Source organism: Hypanus sabinus, chromosome 11 (genome assembly GCF_030144855.1).
Source record: "Hypanus sabinus isolate sHypSab1 chromosome 11, sHypSab1.hap1, whole genome shotgun sequence".
Classification (NCBI taxonomy): domain Eukaryota; kingdom Metazoa; phylum Chordata; class Chondrichthyes; order Myliobatiformes; family Dasyatidae; genus Hypanus; species Hypanus sabinus.
Genome location: NC_082716.1, coordinates 68,860,944 through 68,881,037, shown reverse-complemented (window position 1 = coordinate 68,881,037; position 20,094 = coordinate 68,860,944). Strand labels below are relative to the sequence as shown.

The 20,094-nt window shown below is 39.5% G+C and overlaps 1 protein-coding gene across 2 annotated transcripts in view; it reads right to left on the bottom strand.

Moving 5' to 3' along the window:
* Positions 1-20,094, bottom strand: part of stxbp3 (syntaxin binding protein 3) — a 55,299-nt gene that overhangs the window by 24,737 nt on the left and 10,468 nt on the right. For both annotated transcript variants that reach the window (XM_059984661.1, XM_059984662.1), the window contains 7 exons: positions 13,179-13,260; positions 9,296-9,372; positions 8,791-8,863; positions 4,569-4,669; positions 3,171-3,337; positions 1,147-1,237; positions 472-596 (listed from right to left, as the gene is read on the bottom strand). In XM_059984661.1, the coding sequence (XP_059840644.1) occupies positions 472-596; positions 1,147-1,237; positions 3,171-3,337; positions 4,569-4,669; positions 8,791-8,863; positions 9,296-9,372; positions 13,179-13,260 (716 nt within the window). The remainder of the gene's footprint in view (positions 1-471; positions 597-1,146; positions 1,238-3,170; positions 3,338-4,568; positions 4,670-8,790; positions 8,864-9,295; positions 9,373-13,178; positions 13,261-20,094) is intronic.

Here is a 20,094-nt window from a genome sequence, read left to right as displayed (position 1 = left end):
AACAAAGTTGATGAAATTGATGAGCTCAGCATGGGTGCAGGAAGCAGCACCAATGTAGTTGTCAATGTAGCAAAGGAGAAGTTGGGGAGCAGTACCAGTATAGGTTTGGAGCATAGACTGTTCAACTTTTGACTGAGTATCTTATTTCAAACGGAACTGATGATTTAAGGAATGCCAACTTGCAAATGCAATTTGGATGAGATAACCCCAGAAAGCAAACCGTAGGTGGAGCATGTCAATAAATTGAGGAAGGTATCAGGAAATTAAGTTAGCCCTATATTTCCATATTTCCTGCATAATACAGTCGATAATTATTATCAATAATGCTAAGTGAAGGAAGACTAAAACAATCACGAGTGAGAATGAATTTAGAAGCAACTTCATTTTTTAAGCAACTATTCCTAGAAGAAATTCCAACCTTCAATAAATGAATCAAATCAGCATTGTGAAATGAAGATTGTGCAAGCTTACCTATAAATGTTATTTTCAATTGGAACCAAGTCATAAGCCATAGCTTGGAAAGTTAGCTCATGCAAGAGTGTTGATACTGGATCAAAGCCACGGTCAATTATCAGAAGCTGTGACTGTGTTTTACCCTGAAATGTTACAAACCATACAGAATGGTTATCAACAACAGTATACACAGAGCATCTCTTTTATAGTAAAACATCCCAAAGACATGGAATTGATAGTGAGTGACGTATGAAGAGATTTGAAGAAAAGAATGCAATTTATACAGTAAGGGTGTTAGTTAGCAGGAATTCACAATATAGGCATCATAAGCAAGGACATGCGATTTTCAACGGTCAACAGAGTTTGAGGGCATCTCATCCACTCAACAGAAGGGTTATCAATACAATGTCAATAAACATGTAGAACAAGGGTAGATATTGTTGGAAGATAAGGATATTAGAGAATATGGAAAAAGACCAGGGTTCGGAATGGAGGTTAAATTGTGGTAACTCCCACCTCAGTGATAAGCTCAACCCACCTAATCTCATCTGGTTGATAGGTTGCAAGAGGCAATTAGTAAACCTTCCCCAGCACTTTCACTTCAAAATGAGCAGTTGCATTCTATCAGATTGAATTGCAATTTAGTAATTAGGTATAACAGTGTACGATTCAATTTATTTAAACATACCATACCTTTATATTGCAGTCCTCAGCTAGTTTATAATGTTCTGCCAGCTTTTCCTCTACCAGATTTGCAAGATACTCTGCATTATTTTCAGTGAAACTGGAAATAAAATCAAAAATATTATCTTGGAAGAAGAAGAAAATGCTGATTCCATTTTACTTTGCAACCTTGTCAAAAACAAATCATGAATTCCATTATTGAAGCTTATATAAAGTAGTTATTAAAAGAGTTTCCCTTTTTATTAATCATTTATCGTTGAGGGAAATCTAGCAGATTCTACACTATTCTAGTAGTGTGCAACAACAAAATAATGCATCATATAAGATAGCATTAGAAAGCACATAGCTATTACATAGAATCTAAAATCTTGCAATAAATGCTCAAATTGAGAGTTCCATTAGTTCTGTTACAAGTTGGCAAGCCACATGTAAAGTTCCACCCATTGATATAGTATATGTACCTGATTTATTGGAAATGAATCATTATTCTTTTTACTTTGACTCCTAATTAAATTTATTGTCTCAAGGAAGTTGAGTCATATACTGTCAAAGTTCAGTTTGCAAAGGTCATAGTCTATGTAACAGATATGCTTATTGTAGGCAGTGGCAGTAGAGAGTGAGGTTGCCCCTTTTTAATTTACACATCTCTTTGCTGAGTCGATTTCCTGACTGACAAAATGGATAACCAGCCCCCTAGCGCCTGCAGTGCAAGGCCAGTGACCATAAAAGGCATGGGTAGCAACCTTCCCTTGATTTTCCCCCTTTTGTGAATTGGCAAAAACCAGAAATGATCATAGATAAACAGTTTCACCTATAGTTCAGCAATTTTCCCTGAGATAATGTAATGCTAGTTACATTAAATCCTCTTCCACACACTCCAGTTATGACCATACATCATCGGAGCAGAATTAGGCTATTCGGCCCATCGAGTCTGCTCCACCATTTCACCATGGCTGATCAAATTTTCCTCTCAGCCCCAATCTCCTGCCTTCTCCCTCTATTCCTTCATACCCTAACCAATCAAGAATGTATTGACCTCTGTCTTAAATTTACATAAAGACTTGGCCTCCACAGCTGCCCGTGGCAAAGAATTCCACAGATTCACCACTCTCTGGCTAAAGAAATTCCTCATCTCCGATGCTAAAAGACACCGCTCTATTCTGAGGCTGTGTCCTCTGCTCTTAGACTCTCCCACCATAGGAAACATCCTCTCCACATCCACTCTGTCAAGGCCTTTCACCATTCAATAGGTTTCAATGTGGTCACCCCTCATTCTTCTAAATTATAATGAATACAGGCCCAGAGCCATTGAACACTCTTCATATGACAAGCTGTTCAATCCTGGAATCATTTTGTGAACTTCCTTTGAAACCTCTCTGGTTTCAGCCCATCCTTTTTAAAATAAAGGGCCCAAAACTGCTCACAATACTCCAAGTGAGGCCCTACCAGTGATTTATAAAGTCTCAACATTATATCCTTGCTAGCATCCTGAAAGTTCTGACTCGAGCTGAACCTCATTTCCATAGACCAAGACGACACTCTATCTTGTACGTGGCAATTCTTTACGTAAAACTGTGGATTGGTGAGTGTTAGTAGATTATATAAAGGAACATTAATAGGAATTACTACAATGTTTATGCATACACAATCTCCAATCTGAAAGCATTCAGTATCTGGCAGCCTTGACAATGTACCATCCTAGATCAGGGATTCTAAGGTCAAAAACAGCAAGTGACCCATTTGAGAAGAGCTAACTTTACATCTTCCTTGCACTACTCAACTGCACAGAAGAAAGAACATTTACTAAGGGGCAATGAGAACTGGTCATATGTAGTGGCATCCAATAAACCTACTAAAATATTTGATAATGTTGCTGTAATAAAATTTTAGTGGTTTCTTGAAGTCAATATGAAATGTGAAAACATTATGCAGCATAAAAACCCAGGAAACACAATGGTGACAGTGCAATTCATACATTGACTTATGGGATGAACAAAAAGATTAAATTGTAATGTAAGCATATCAAAATGGACCTGTAATTATTTCCACGTTCCCTTCTGTAGCGGACACCAGGATTTTCATCCAACGTTGCACACACAGTTGCAATTTTCTCTGCCATCATTTCCATAATGTTATTTTTGTCTTTTGACGTTGGACTATAAATTGAGGAAAATGCATCAGGAATGTCAAAGATGAATACCTAGATGAGAATGCGGTGGGGAAGAAGAAAAGAAATTTTAAAGAATTAACTTTCTGAGTTCGATGTCACTTGCATAGCGGGGTTAAAATTCAGGGATGGGTGCTCCATCTCAGAACTACGCTAAGTGGGGTGAAGTCTACAAAGTACTAAACATCTGCAAGGTGAGTCAAGAAATGCAAGGTAGATCCTACTCATGGAAATTAGTACTTTTAAGACAATAAAACTGCAACAATAATTATAAACCCATTTCTTTTTCATCAATTACTGGGAGAATGGCTGAATTTATGATAAAATTAGTGATAAAAATTAGTGCTCACACCTGGATGCACAGCATCGAACTCAAGTGGCAGTCAACCTAGATGTTTAGTTTTTACCCCACGAAGGGTGTCCCAGTGACCTACTCACATTAACCCACTGGACATTTGACAATTCTGTAATGTACCCAGGTGTTGGACAAAGATTTTTATTTATCTAGTTTTTGCAAAGATAAGCTTAGATAAAACTTGTACTTTTCAACAGCTTAAACAGATACAGACTATAGCTAAACAGTAACTACTCCTTCAATGTTCAGAAATACAATGCCCTAAAGAAACTGTTCTTATGATTCTGTTACGATTTCACTCAGCTCTCTATATGTTTCCTATTCACAGCAACTATGTGTTATGCAGACAAATAAAACCATAGACAGGAGCTCATCGTGTTTGTCTTTTCCTAAAAACAATTTTCCTCATGTTCATACTTCAGCCTCTTGAAATAATCTTTCTAAACTTTGTCAGCAAGTGAGGAAAGGTAAATGACATTTCCTTCTTATTTATCTATGACATAATATTTGGCAGAATGTAATTCCACAGGGTCTGATGCAAATATCACAAGAAGTCTTGAATATGCCATCACTCAAATTAAGATGAATATCTTTCAGTATACATTCGCTGGCTATTGATTCTTCTGAAAGTTCTGTGCTTTCAAAAGCATATACAAAGCAATCAAGCAGATGCAGTTGAACAAAAACAGGTGCACCAATTGTATTCTGACAAAAATAAGTGTTTTTGCATTAACGTAAGCCCATCGGGGTGGGGTTACACTGCATCATTCAAGATGCAGCCTTTTTGCCCTTAGGAAAAGCAAAAGGTTATTTCACTTTCAGCCAAACAGCAACATCATATTTGTTTTTAGCATGCTGAATTAAACACCACAAATTTGAACACTTTTTAAAAACCACAGAAATATTTACCTGTGATTCATACGAAAGAAAGGAAATATTAACTTCTTTGCAACATTTTATGGGTTTTGCACATGTAGTTTTTAACTGACTGAAGAGATCATCAGGACAATCTAAAATTTAAACAAAAGGTTATTTCAGCAGCACTGAATATCCACTTTTCTACATTTCACAGATCAAGTACTGTATATATTTAATGAGTAAATTAGAAACATCGATATACTGAGAGTCTATACCTCTGAACTAGTCTATCTCCACAGTCACACACCTTAATTTCAGTCATAGTGGCATAAGTCAAAAGGGAGACACACTATTACTCTTCATAAAGGGCAACTGCATATACGAGGGGTGATTGATAAGTTTGTGGCCTAAGTAGAACGAGTCAATTTTAGAAAACGTAGCACATTTATTTTTCAACATAGTCCCCTGCTACATTTACACACTTGGTCCAGCGGCCATGAAGCATAACTCATCTCCTTCTACCTCAGGCCACGAACTTATAAATCGCCCTTGATAAGTTATTAACTGATGAGTTATTCAAACTTTCTGCATAATCACTCAAAGAGTTGACCTGCATGTGCATGTAATGACAGCTGCATAACTCATCTCGTTCTGTCTTGGGCCACAAACTTATCAACCACCCATCGTACAGGCTAAAGCAGCCATTCATGATCTCAAAGCTTTTAGCGTATGAGCAAATACTGAGACTAATGGAGACCTGAGCAATAAGAGGAATAAATTTACAATGAGAAATTGTCAATGAAGAGCTGTACTGAATGGGAGGACATGACGGTAGAGCATTTAAGACTGAGCCTCAAAGCACAATGTAGCTACTAAACATAGGCATGTAGGCCCAAGGTATAAGCTTCCACTGGTGTGAGGTCTATTTTTTACAGCTGCAGTTCTAAACTCATTGAAATACAAAAATAGCTATGTAGCTGAGGTCAGTTCTAACACCAACAATTGCCAAATGGTTTGCAAATAACCTTCCCAACACTATGGACACACACTTAATGAGGAGGTAACATTTCTCTGAGTATAGAGGCATTCAGCTCATCTGGAAGCAAAGCCTTGTTGTTATCTATGTCACTTGGTTTCATTTTTTTATGAGGTAATAGGATTCAAGCCCTGCCAAAGCTGTTGAGCATCCCCCAGTGATTTCAAGTTTTGTCCGCAATTACCATTTTGCACACCACGAGATGGCTTTCCGGAGATCATACCTGGACCTCTTGTATCTTACTTGGTCACCAGATCTGAACACTACTGATCTGGCCCTTAGCAGATTGCAGATTGCATGGTCATTCAGGGCTCCTGGTTGGGAAACTCTCTGAATAATTTTGTGGCGCACACTCATCTATGACTGTTTTTATAAGTCTATGACAACCATGGTGTATTCATTCAGATTGTCTGATGAGTCTTTGAACTCTGAGTAGTCCACTGACTCATATCAAGCCCATAGTCTCTCCTCTGCTTCCTGCAACTACCTCTTTGTCGTCCTTATCTCTGGAGGCTTGCTCTTTAGCCTCTGCCTGTATGCTGGTAGGGGAAGAACAGCCAAGCGATCAGATTTCTCGAAATGCGGCCTAGGCATGGAACGGCAGGTGTTCCTTATTGCACTACAGCAATGGTAGAGTGTATTGGGGCCCCTGGTGCTACAGGTTAAATACTGATGATAATTGGGCAGAGCTTTCAAACAAACAAGCCTGACTGAGGTCCCCGAGTATGATTTAAAATGCGTCAATTTGGACTGTTTCTTGTTTGGCGATGGCAGCATTCGATATATTGAGTTTTCTGAACCTGTTTATGCTCGTTCACGCTTTAGATAATAAAGCATACAGACTGATTTACTGATTTGCCAATACGTTGACTGCAATTTTGTGCCAAACACCGAACGTTAACATATGGGAGCACAACTGGAAAATGTTAATTGGAACAAAATGACAACGAGGAGGCATACAGGACTGTGATCAGTTGCCTGGTCACAACAAACAACCTTACATTCAACATCAACAAGACCAAGGAATTGACTGCGACTTCAAGGTGGTGAAGACTTTAGAACTTGCACCAGTTCTCACTGAGGGTTCAGCAGTACAAAAGGTGATCAACTTTAAGTCCAAGAGGCAGCATCCATCATTAAGGACCCTCACCAAAGAGGATATGCTCTCTCCTTGTTACTACTGCCAGGGGAAGGATCCTGAAGACCCAAACTCAATGATTCAGGAGAAGTTCTTTCCCCTCTCCATGAACACTAGCTCACTGTTAATTCTTTACCTATTTACTAATTCTGTAATTTTATGTCTTTGCACTGTAATGCTGCTGCAAAAGAACAAGCTTCCCATCATATACGACAGTGATAATAAACCTGATTCTGAAAATCAAGTTTTTTCAAACCGTACTTATATTCTGATTATGTCCCGGACACCATAAATAATTGTACATATTATCAGTTTTAAGGCATTTAAAGTCCCAGCTTTATATCTCCATTATTTAAAAGAAAATGCATTGGACTGAGTAGTTCAGTCATCAGTATTTCCTTCACAAACAAAATAAATGCCCAAAGTATAATTCAGAATCCATAACATTATAGTTCCATCAGTTTAGCAATTACCACCTGAACCAAACAAATTGGTTTAAAATTTTAACATCACTATAACTGAATTTACAAACTTTATCTCTCACTCTAACATTGCTTTACAAATTTACTTTAAAATATGATACAGGCTCCCATTGCATTTTGTTCAGATATCACTTGGCCTGAACTTGTAATTCTGCATAAAAGTTCACCCATAAGCTTCTGTTATTGAAGAAAATAAAGCCCATAAGATATAGGAGCAGAATTAGACCATTCAGCCCATTGAGTCTGCTCAGCCATTTCATCTCGGCTGATCCGTTTCCCTCTCATCCCCATTCTCCTGCCATCTCCTCGTAACTTTTCATGCCCTGACATGAGGATTTTTAAAATAACATCTCAGAAATTTCTGTGCTAATTTTGTTAAAATGTGAGAAAATCAAGTCCCAGTTTTACTCTGGTGGGTCATGTAGCTTAAGTGCTCAGCAACATTTCATTTAGAGAAATTTATATTATTCATACATCTGAAAAGCAGGACAACACATTATATCTACAAAACATAATTGCTTGCTCCTCAGTATCAACAAAGCAGGAAACACTGGATTAGAGAGAAAGAAGTCCAATTCTGGACCTTAAGTAAAAACAAGTTTAAATCTATGTCTATGTTGTAGACGTTAGCAAACTGCCAAATATCCACCAACAAAACAGTACCAAAAACAACACCCGTTATAAGCCTTAACCAATGCATCAATACTGACTAGATTAAGCCAACACACACAAAATGCTGGAGGAACTCAGCAGGCCAAGAAGCATCTGTGGTAAAAAGTACAGTCATCATTTCGGGCCAAAACCCTTCGGCAGGACTAGAGGGAAAACAGCTGAGGAGTAGATTTGAAAGGTGTGAGGAGGGGAGAGAGAAACACCAGGTGATAGGTGAAACCTGGAAGGGGAGGGATGAATTAAAGAGCTGGGAAGTTGATTGGTGAAAGAGACAGAAGGCCATGGAAGGAAAAAAAAGGGGCGAGGAGCACCAGAGGGAGGCGATGGATGGGCAAGGAGATAAGCTGAGGGAGGGAAAAGGGGATGGGAAATGGGTGATCCTGCTTGCCCTGGCGGACGGAGCATGGATGCTCGGTGAAGCGGTCTCCCTATCTACGTCGGGTCTCACCGATATACAGGAGGCCACGCTGGAAGCACCGAGCACAGTAAACGACCCCAACAGATTCACAGGTGAAGTGTCACCTATTGCCTCCCCACTTCTTTATTTCTTCCATGGTCTTCCATCTCTTTCACCATTCAACTTCCTAGCTCTTTAACTTATCCCTCTCCCTCCAGGTTTCACCTATCACCTGGAGTTTCTCTCGGCACCCACTCCCCACTTTCAAAATCTACTCCAGTCCTGCCGAAGGGTTTCTGCCCAAGACATCGACTGTGCTTTTATCCCCCATGGATGCTGCCTGGCCTGCAGAGTTCTTCCAGCAGATTTTGTGTGTATTGCTGGGATTTCCAGCATCTGCAGATTTTCTTTTGTTTGTGATTTAATTACCAGCTCAGGCCATGTAAGTCTCAAAATGACAGTCTGGTTATGCTTAGGCTAAAATGTATCCAACATAGCAATTAATTACTGTGGAAAGGAATGACACCAAATAAAATGAAGTGACTTACAGTCAGTGAAGTAAACATAAGCTGCTTTATACTTGTTCTTTTTTCTGAAGTCATTTATAAGTGCATCTATAGACTGGAAAGTAAAAGAATTGCTTACACAGATAGAAATCATAAAATAGGACAACTTACGGGTTATTCATACATAATACACTCAAAAGTTTCAACATTGAGTTTTGAGCATTTGCTTTAAAATCAATATAAAGGTTTATGTAAATATTAATATCTCTACAAATAAAAATTGTGCATTTTGCAGTTATCCATTCAATCTTACACCAATAACAAATACTGCATAGAGCTTAACAATAAATAAAGTTCAGCACACTAATGAAGACAATCTTCTTTACTGCCTTTTTATTTTTAAATAAAATTATACATATTTTCCTTCCATGCTAAAATTAAAATGTTCCGAAGAGGTATTGAAAATAAATTCTTTGAGCTACAGCTCCATAATGCGGAATCAGAAACATGCCTTCCTCATTCTGTGTGCTTTATTAAGGAAAAATACCTTTTCTGTTGGAGTAATGAAGTAGATAGCCTTCATGTTTGGAACTGGCTCACGGATTTTGTGTAAGTCTTCAACAACTAGAATCAAAGCATTCATAGTAAGTGCAATTCCAAAATAATCATTGGTAATATTTATATCATGGGCAAACACAGAAATCTAGCTGTCACATTCTTGACAGTAGATAACAGGATTGGAACTCTGTCTTAATATTTGCACATAATATGGCAACTTAAAGTTTGGGCTTTAGTGGCAAGGAGAATGAATGGAATGAATTAGGATGCATTTGGAATGAATTTGCATATCTACACGAAGTGCAGTGTCAAGGAATCGCCTCCACTCTCCAGGCCACGCTCTCTTCTCACTGCTGCCATCAGGAAGAGGAACTTCAACCATCAGGCTCTTGAGCCAGAGGGGATAACTTCACTCACCCCATCAATGAACTGTTCCCACAATCTATGAACTCACTTTCAAGGACTTTTCATCTCACGTTCATGGCGTGATGGCGATCATTCTTTGATTCTATTGTGTTTCTTGTATTCACTGCGAATGCCCCCAAGAAAATGAATCGCAGTATTGTATATAGTGAGTATTCTGCCATTCAGGCGATTCATTTATATTTTTCTATGCAATTAACCACATTCAGCTTATATTGAGCAGTTCCTGATCTACATTAGGTCACTTCCTGTATTGCCAGCAAGTCATAAATAGAAAAGCACACTGGCTAGCAGAAGGCCAGAGGTTTATGTTAGGAGCGAAAGAAGCTTCTACATAAAGCCATCCTGTTGCTTCCACGACAGAAGTGTTGCTTGTAGGTTGATGTTATACTGTTCAGAAGTTAATCTAAAGATGTCAATAAGATTTTGCTGAAATAGAATGTTACTTTTGTGTTTATTAGACACTAACCAGGATGCTAATGGTTCACACATACTATTTACCTGTAGTATTTATTTGTCAGGATCCTGCAGGAAACTTCACTAAGCTCTTACTTACTTGTGCATATGTACTTGAGTGAATAGAACAACGTGAAAATTGTCCTGTATTTTGTTTTTTAGTTTCACTCCTTATTGTCTACATCATGCCACTGGGACCTCAAAAAACCCAAAGAGCTTGGAGCTTATACCGGACTCTCATGTCATTTTTGAGTGGAGTTTGGCTGACTGTCTAGATGATGTTACAACATCTCAGCAAGGACAGTACAGTGACATATATGTACTTTGATAATAAATTTACTTTGAACTTTTGAATAAAAGCAAAGAGTTCTAAGTGGGTTTTTTTGTTGTTCTACATCCATTGCTTTAAAAGACAATTAACTCAAACAATTTATTTCTTTATAAGGATGGATCAGCTCATCACATGGATTATTGGATCACTCAATGTAATAAAATACTCAATCCAAATAGCAATTGGGAAAGTGTATGTAATAATTAGTTTTCCATCTATTTTTTGACGACTAGCATAATCATTGAAATTTTACTCCTATAACACGGCAGCTCTTAGTACAGGAATTTTCTTGATCCCATTCCTCCTTCTGTTTGCTATTGCCCTACAAACTATTCAAATACCCTTTCAAAGCCTTGAATAACTGTATTCCCACCTTTCTCATTGGCAATAAATTCCAGGGCACTCCACACTCTGCTCAAACCAGCTTTTCTTCACAAATTCTTATTAAACTTTGGTCTGTCATTTTAAATTGGATTGCTCTGATCTGTGAACTAGTAAAGTCATCAACTTTTTACCATCATGATCTTCCACACCGTTATTAAATCTCCCCTCAGTCTTCTACACTTCAAGAAAAATAACCCCATATTCACTGGTGTCACATTGAAATCTCCTGTCCCTGGAATCATTCCTGTAAAATCCTTTTCATAGCTTCTCCAACGATCTCAATACCCTTCCTGAAGTTTAATGGTCAGAATTACCCCAATGTGGCCTTACCTGTTTTATAATCTCCTCACTAGCATTCTTCCCTTTACTTATTCAGATTCAGATTCAGTTTATTGTCATTTAGAAACCACAAATACAATGCAGTTAAAAAATGAGACAACGTTCCCCCAGAATGATATCACAAAAGCATATGACAAAACAGACTACACCAGAAAATCCACGTAATGTTTGGCAATTCCCAAGCCAGAGTCTGGAGAGGCTGCTGCGTATTAATATCGCGTATTATAACGTCTTAGCGTGTTTCCCGGAAGGGAGCTCCAAATCCACCAGACAAAAACAAGACCAAAAACTAAAGCTACAAGACCTGCACAAAACCACATAATTACAACGTATAGTTACAACAGTGCAAACAATAGCATAATTGATAAAAAAAAACAGACCATGGGCACAGTAAAAATAGTCCAAAGATGTTAAAAGACTATAAGTTCAAAAGAAATCACCACAGTTTCCACAAGTCCCCAGGGTCCCGACAGACTCGCCATCCCACGCCGGCGGCAGAAGGGAGTACCCCCGCTATGGATTTCCAAGGCGCCGCCCGACTCAGCCTCTCAGACGCAGCAGACAATGAAAGCTCCGTCGAAACCAGCCTCGCAGACACAGCACACAATGAAAGCTCCGTCAAATCCAGTCTCGCAGACGCAGCACACAATGAAAGCTCTGTCGAAACCAGCCTCGCAGACACAGCACACAATGAAAGCTCCGTCGAAACCAGCCTTGCAGACGCAGCACACAATGAAAGCTCCGTCGAAACCAGCCTCTCAGACGCAGCACACAACGAAAGCGACCCGAGTCCATTGAAAGGACCCCGAGTCCGTTGAACCTCTGAGCCGACGACCATCCCCTCCGGCACAGCTTCTCCGAGCACCATCCTCTGCCGAGCGTATTAAGACAGCCCCGCCAACGGCCATCGGCAACGCGACCCCGAGGACTGGGGGCCTGTTCTTCCCAGCAGGGTCCCGGACCTCACAGCAGCAGCAGCAACGAAGAAGGTCTTCCTGGAATTTCCCGATGTTTCTCCGTGCTTCCACGTCTGTTTTCAATCCATTATGATTGCGCACGGCACTCCACTTCACAAATAACAGATAATCAGTTCCGGAGTGGCTGCTGCAAGCTGTGTCACACCGCCATCTTGGATCTTGGAAGCCTAAGATACCAAATACTTTGCTAACAGCTTTCTTGTCACTCCCATACAAGTCCCTCTGTTCCTCAATAGACTTTTTAGCTCTTATTTAATATTTTCTCTATTGTTTGATTGCATTTTTGTATCATCCAGGACAGAAATAGCAGTTTTTAAAAAAAATCACAATAGGAGATCATCAAAACAATTTGCATACAATAGTGATGTGCTTCTGGAAAGATCTCATTAAATCCACATGGGATCAGACTGTAATGTTAGAAAAGTAACATCTGTGCATCAATTAATAACCTTTTTGATGATCCGAAATTGGATTCGAAAAAATCTGATGGTGAATTCCAATCATTTTGTGTGTCATCTGACATCATGTTTTTCTCTAATTAATTAAACTTAAACCATTATCATTGAATGTTCAACGAAGAATTCAACAGATCTTCATCTCTCAACATGCATGATGGCAAAACATTGCTAAACTAAGAATGCAAGAAGATTTATGTCAGATTTATCATTTCTATTGTTTCTACGAAATATTTTGGATGATGGGAGAATTTGTAAAGCTGAGAGAACAGTCAATTATAAAAAGGAAATTCACGTTTATTTCCTTTGTGACATGATTGAATTATCCAAAAGTCTGGGTTTAGAAATTGGGAAAACAGATAGGCAGAAGGGAGAACTCAAATCACACAACTATGATAATTCTTTAATTTATAAGTTATGACACAGTTGAGTTTACAAATAAGCTGGTAATTGAAAGTAAAAAATGGAAGATGATCAGCATCAGTCATAGTACCCTTACGTACATACCGGTGATCTTTTCAGCCATAAGTGTGGATATTTTGCAGCAAGATGAAAGAAGCCTTGTGGTGTAATGGTCCAGAATAAGTATCTGTAAGAAAAAGTGACAGCTTGAGATTCTTCCCAAACAGGAGAAATCTGCAGATGCTGGAAATCCGAGCAACACACACAAAATGCTGGAGGAACTCAGCAGGTCAGGCAGCAGCTATGGAAAAGAGTATAGTCCACGTTTCAGCCCAAAGTGTCAACTGCTGAGTTCCTCCAGTATTTTGTGTGTGTAGCTTGCGATTCTCGCAGTGGTATAGTTAATTTCATCTGGTTTATACCGTAGTTGCAACAGAAAAACAAGCTAAATATTTTCTGAAACATTCTGCTTGTTGACCACACTAGTAGTTTTATGCCACTTACTCTTCTATTCTTCTTCACAAGGAACTAACTCTACTCTGGATGTGGTTCAACACCACTTTGGGATGGCCATTTCTAATATGTATATACAGTTGAAGTCAGAAGTTTACATACACTTAGGTTGAAGTCATTAAAACTCATTGTTTAACCACTCCACAGATTTCATATTAGCAAACTATAGCTTTGGCAAGACGTTGAGGACAACTACTTTGTGCATGATACGAGTACTTTTTCCAACAATTGTTTACAGATTATTTCACTTTTAATTGACTATATCACAATTCCAGTGGGTCAGAAGTTTACAAACAAAATCAAAAGAAATGAGCCATGGCCTCAGAAAAAAAAATTGTGGACCTCCACAAGTCTGGTTCATCCTTGGGAGCAATTTCCAAATGCCTGAAGGTACCACATTCATCTGTACTAACAATAGTACACAAGTATAAACATCATGGGACCACGCAGCCATCATACCACTCAGGAAGGAGACACATTCTGTCTCCTAGAGATGAACATACTTTGGCGCGAAAAGTGCAATTCAGTCCCAGAACAACAGCAAAGGACCTTATGAAGATGCTGGAGGAAACAGGTAGACAAGTATCTATATCCACAGTAAGACAAGTCCCATGTTGATATAACCTGAAAGGCTGCTCAGCAAGGAAGAAGCCATTGCTCCAAAACCACCATAAAAAGCCAGACTACAGTTTGCAAGTGCACATGGGGACAAAAATCTTACTTTTTGGAGAAATGTCCTCTGGTCTGATGAAACAAAAATTGAACTGCTTGGCCATAATGACCATCGTTATGTTTGGAGGGAAAACGGTGAGGCTTGCAAGCCGAAGAACACCATCCCAACCGTGAAGCATGGGGGTGGCAGCATCATATTGTGGGGGTGCTTTGTATCATGTTGTGGGGGTGCTTTGCTGCGGGACTGGTGCACTTCACAAAATAGATGGCATCATGAGGAAGGAAAATTATGTGGATATATTGAAGTAACATCTCAAGACATCAGCCAGGAAGTTAAAGCTCGGTTGCAAATGGGTCTTCCAAATGGACAATGACCCCAAGCATACCTCCAAAGTTGTGACAAAATTGCTTAAGGACAACAAAGTCAAGGTATTGGAGTGGCCATCACAAAGCCCTGACCGTAATCCAATAGAAAATTTGTGGGGAGAACTGAAAAAGCGTGTGCAAGCAAGGAGGCCTACAAACCTGACTCAGTTACACCAGTTCTGTCTGGAGGAATGGAACAAAATTCCAGCAACTTACTGTTAGGAGCTTGTAGAAAGCTACCCAAAATGTTTGACCCAAGTTAAACAATTTAAAAGCAATGCTACCAAATACTAACAAAGTGTATGTAAACTTCTAACCCACTGGGAATGTGAAGAAAGAAATAAAAGCTGAAATAAATCATTCTCTCTACTATTATTCTGAAATTTCACATTCTTAAAATAAAATAGTGATCCTAACTGACCTAAGACAAGGAATGTTTTATAGACAATAGACAATAGGTGCAGAAGTAGACCATTCGGCCCTTTGAGCCTGCACTACCATTTTGAGATCATGGCTGATCATCTACTATCAATACCCGGTTCCTGCCTTGTTCCCATGTCCCTTGATTCCCCTATCCATAAGATACCTATCTAGCTCCTTCTTGAAAGCATCCAGAGAATTGGCCTCCACTGCCTTCCGAGGCAGTGCATTCCAGACCCCCACAACTCTCTGGGAGAAGAAGTTTTTCCTTAACTCTGTCCTAAATCACCTACCCCTTATTCTCAAACCATGCCCTCTGGTACTGGACTCTCCCAGCATCTGGAACATATTTCCTGCCTCTATCTTGTCCAATCCCTTGATAATCTTATATGTTTCAATCAGATCCCCTCTCAATCTCCTTAATTCCAGCGTGTACAAGCCCAGTCTCTCTAACCTCTCCGCGTAAGACAGTCTGGACATCCCAGGAATTAACCTCGTGAATCTATGCTGCACTTCCTCTACAGCCAGGATGTCCTTCCTTAACCCTGGAGACTGTACACAAAACTGTACACAATACTCCAGGTGTGGTCTCACCAGGGCCCTGTATAAATGCAAGAGGTTTTCTGGGATTAAATGTCAGGAATTGTGAAAAACTGAGTTTAAATGTATTTGGCTAAGGTGTATGTAAATTTCTGACTGCAACTGTATCAACAAGGATGCAAACTGTTGACTATAGAGCAAGGGGGAGTCATAGTACAACTACATTTTGTCCCAGTAGGCATTTTTGGAAAGCAATCAAGGGTGGAAGGGTGGAACCTCTCTCACTCCCCACCCTCACCCCGCAACACAGCACAGTTGGTTACCATGATGTTTTATGATTGATCTAGGATCAAAAAACTGAAATATACCAGAGTGCAAATTTAATGTATTGCTACTAATGTGTTGGGTTGAAATATGGAGAGAAGAGGGATGAAAAAAGAAGGCAAATTAAATAAACATTTAAGGTACTATTGCGATCATCTTCATAACCCTAACATACATACAAGGAGAATACAATAATATTTGGAAGATAAATTTATTGTTTTTGATCTGATGAGATCACCTAAAATTTAAATTGATATATAAACTACAATCTTAGAATTCCCAATAAAAAATGTGCAAACTATAAAAAATTAACACATAAATTATGCAAAGGAGTTGATACATTTGCAAAAGACAGCTCCCACATATATTGGAAACCTCCTACAAAAGTACTTTTAGTATTTCCTCTTTAGGACGTCAGAGATCCTGGGGACAAATTGAGACAGAAAAATGTCAGTAACCTAAAATGTTAAAGATAGTATGGAAACACTTCAAGATTATCAGTACCATACCATTCAAGAACATCATATAACGGGAGTTACTTTTTTCATCCATTATCCATTAAACCAATCTAAGTTATTCATTTACATCTGTTTCCACGATGTAGGCATTACAGGCTAGGCATTTATTGCTCAGTCCTAATTGTCTTCAAGAAGGTGCTGATAAACCACATTCTGCAATCTACCTGGTGAAGCCACTCCTTATCCCTCCTTATCCGCGGGTAATTGTTTCTGAGATCCCACGCGGATACCAAAAAATGCAGATGCTCAAGTCCCTTATTTAACGTCTCCGTCCAGTGGTCTTTAGGACCCAGCAGAACCCCGGACTTTATTTAACATGTCTCAGTGTGGTGGACATTAGGAACCGGCGGTGCAGCTCTGAATCCGCAGTGTTTCTGTTCACAAAAATAATCACGATCTTGATTGAAAATAAGGTGGAAGTAATAAAGCGATCAGAAAGAGGTGAAACGTCATCGGTCATTGGAAAAGTGTTAGGCTACAGTCAGTCAACGATCAGAACAATTTTAATGGAGCATGTGAAAGGCACTGCCCCAATGAAAGCTACAATTATTACTAAGCAACGCAGTGGTTTAATTATTGAAATACGTATGTTTCTTAAGTGTTTTATACGCATAGAAAGGTAAAATATGTACTATATACGAAGAAAAACGTTTGAGTATCGCTAAAAAATACCAGATGTACCTGTTCCGTCTTCAAATCTGTTTTAAAGATGGACTCAGGAACGGAACTCATTCATAACCCGGGGAGTGCCTGTACTTTTAAGTCATCCCTAGATAACTTATAATACCTAATACAATGTAAATGCTATGTAAATAGTTGTTATACTGTATTGTTTAGGGAATATGACAAGAAAAAATAGTCTGTACATGCTCAAACAATTAGTGCTGGAAAGAGAACTTCCGCGTTTTCCCGATCCGCAGTTAGTTGAATCCTTGCATGCGGAATCCGCGGATAAGGAGGGCCGACTGTAATGATGTTGGGTCCATGATTGAGACCAGCGATATATTTCCCAAGTCAGGACAGTGTGTGCCGTGCAGGGGAACATCCAACACTCAGTGAACCTTGGACCTTCTTTGTGGCACAAGTCACAAACTTGGTCAGCAATGGCCTTACATAATTACCATTGCCTATGTTCTGGATCCTCCTGACTGGCATATAACCCTATAACAATTACAGCACGGAAATCTTTGGAATCATTATTTTGCCCGAATTTATGTAATAATGAGCTCATTGCTTGGGGCCCAATTATTGTTATGAACCCCGAAGTTCTGCAGAGCTCTGAGGAACATAACCCAGATCAGTCACTTCGTCCATCTTCTGTAACCTTCAGCAAACCCGGTAATCATGCCCTGATACCAGCACAATGATCACAAGTAACAAAGGATCAAGCAGATGGACATACAAGAAATCAGCAAGCTACTTCTGATTCAGATTCAGATTATTGTCATTTAGAAACCACAAGTGCAATGCAGTTAAAAAATGAGACAATGTTCCCCCAGAATGATATCACAAAAGCATATGACAAAACAGACTACACCAGAAAATCCATGTAACGTTTGGCAATCCCCAATCCAGAGTCCGGAGAGGCTGCTGTGTATTAATATTGCACTACCGTCTAGCGCGTTCCCCGGAAAGGAGCTCCAAATCCACCAGACAAAAACAAGACCAAAAACTAAAGCTACAAGACCTGCACAAAACCACATAGTTACAACAGTGCAAACAATAGCATAATTGATATGGGCATAGTGAAAACAGTCCAAGATATTAAAGTTCAAAAGAAATCACCACAGTTTCCACAAGTCCCCAGGGTCCCGACAGACTCGCCATCCCACGCAGGTGGCAGAAGGGAATACCCCCGCTATGGACTTCCAAAGCACTGCCCGACTCAGCCTCACAGACGCAGCACACAATGAAAGCTCTGTCGAACCCAGCCTCGCAAATGTAGCACACACCAAAAGCGACCCGAGTCCATTGAAAGGACTCCGAGTCCGTCAAACCTCTGAGCCGACGACCATTGTATTTTCAGGAGTATTTGTGATAGCAGAATGTCTCGCCAATGAAGCAACAGCCATGATACTTTCTGCTATCACAAATACTCCTGAAAATACAATTACTTTATTATAATGAGTACACACAATATGCTATGTGTGTAGAACATACACCAACGTGATCACAAATTGATATACATACATGTAAGCGCAATGTGTAGAACGGTGTGTACGTGATACATTTGTGATACGTGATATATTTGTGGCAAGTATATGTTTAAATCTCAATTCAGACCTCCTCTTATTAAGAAAGCCTATGAGCTTTAATGAGAAAAATCGGTGATCAAGACAAAGCCTGGGCTCCTCACATTTGGTACACAACATGCACTGTCAATGTTAGAGCTTGACTCAAGTACTCAGAAGTCAACGCCGTTCCCTGTCTTGATGGCATGGTGAGAGCAGAAGAATCATGTGACAGACTACTACTTCAGTCTGACCAGTGTGTCTGGTTTCTCTGATAAAAAAAGAAAATCTATTGAATACCCCAATCTCCCTTCAGCCATGAGACCTCTACCACACGATGATAGCCTTCCAGTACCGAAGCCACCATCGACGTGGAGGCAGACAAATGAGCTAGGAATGGAAAACAACACTGATATTGATACAGATTTTGAACCCTTTATGTCAAGTGAGCCTCAACTGATAACTCAATCTGAGTTTAATGACCTGGTCAGAGATTTGGATTTGTCAAAGTCAGAAGCAGAATTACTGTGTTCAAGACTGCAAGGATGGAATCTGTTGTCACCAGGCACAAAAATTTCTATCTTTCGAGCCGCAATTCTTTGGTCAGGTTGATAATCTGTGTGACTGTGCTGGTATATATGGGCTTTTGACTGCTTTGGATTGTCAGCATGACCCACTATTAATAGCATCATTTTACTGATTCCTCAGCATTAAGCCTGAAAGCTGGGTTGCTACACCATGGTAATATCCACCCTCCAATACTGTTACTTCATTTGCAATTTAGTATGGACAGCCATACTAAAGAATCTCATTATTATAAAAAGGATTGGCCACTGTACGCTGCTCATTCCAGGGCAGAGAAGTGTGACATATAAGCCCCTTGTGGACCCAACAAAAATATTTTTGCCTCCTCTTCATATAATTCATATAAAATTGGAGCTTATGAAAAATTTTGTGAAAGCATTAAGCGAGGAAGGTAAAGGATTCTGATAATTGAGACAGATGTTTCCCAGAATAACTACTGCCAAGATTAAGGAAGGCATTTATGTTGGTCCACAGATCAAACTGGTCATCAACGAACTTCTAGTGAGAGCAGAGAAAATTGCATTTAAGGATGTTGTTGAAAATTTTCTTGGCAACTACAGAGCACCAAGCTACATACAGCTTCTTGACAACATGTTTCAAGCATGCAAAACCATGAAGAGCAACATTTCACTGAAGATTCATTTTCTGCATTCCCATTTAGACTTCTTTCCCGCAAATCTTGGTGCTGTCAGTCACGAGCATGCTGAAAGGTTTCACCACGACATAGCGGTCATGGAGAAATGGTATCAGGGCAACTGGAATCAAGGCTGGCTGATTATTGTTGGATATTTAAGCAAAAGGTCTCATACATTGAGTACAAATGAAAATCATCAACAAAACATTTTTAGCCTA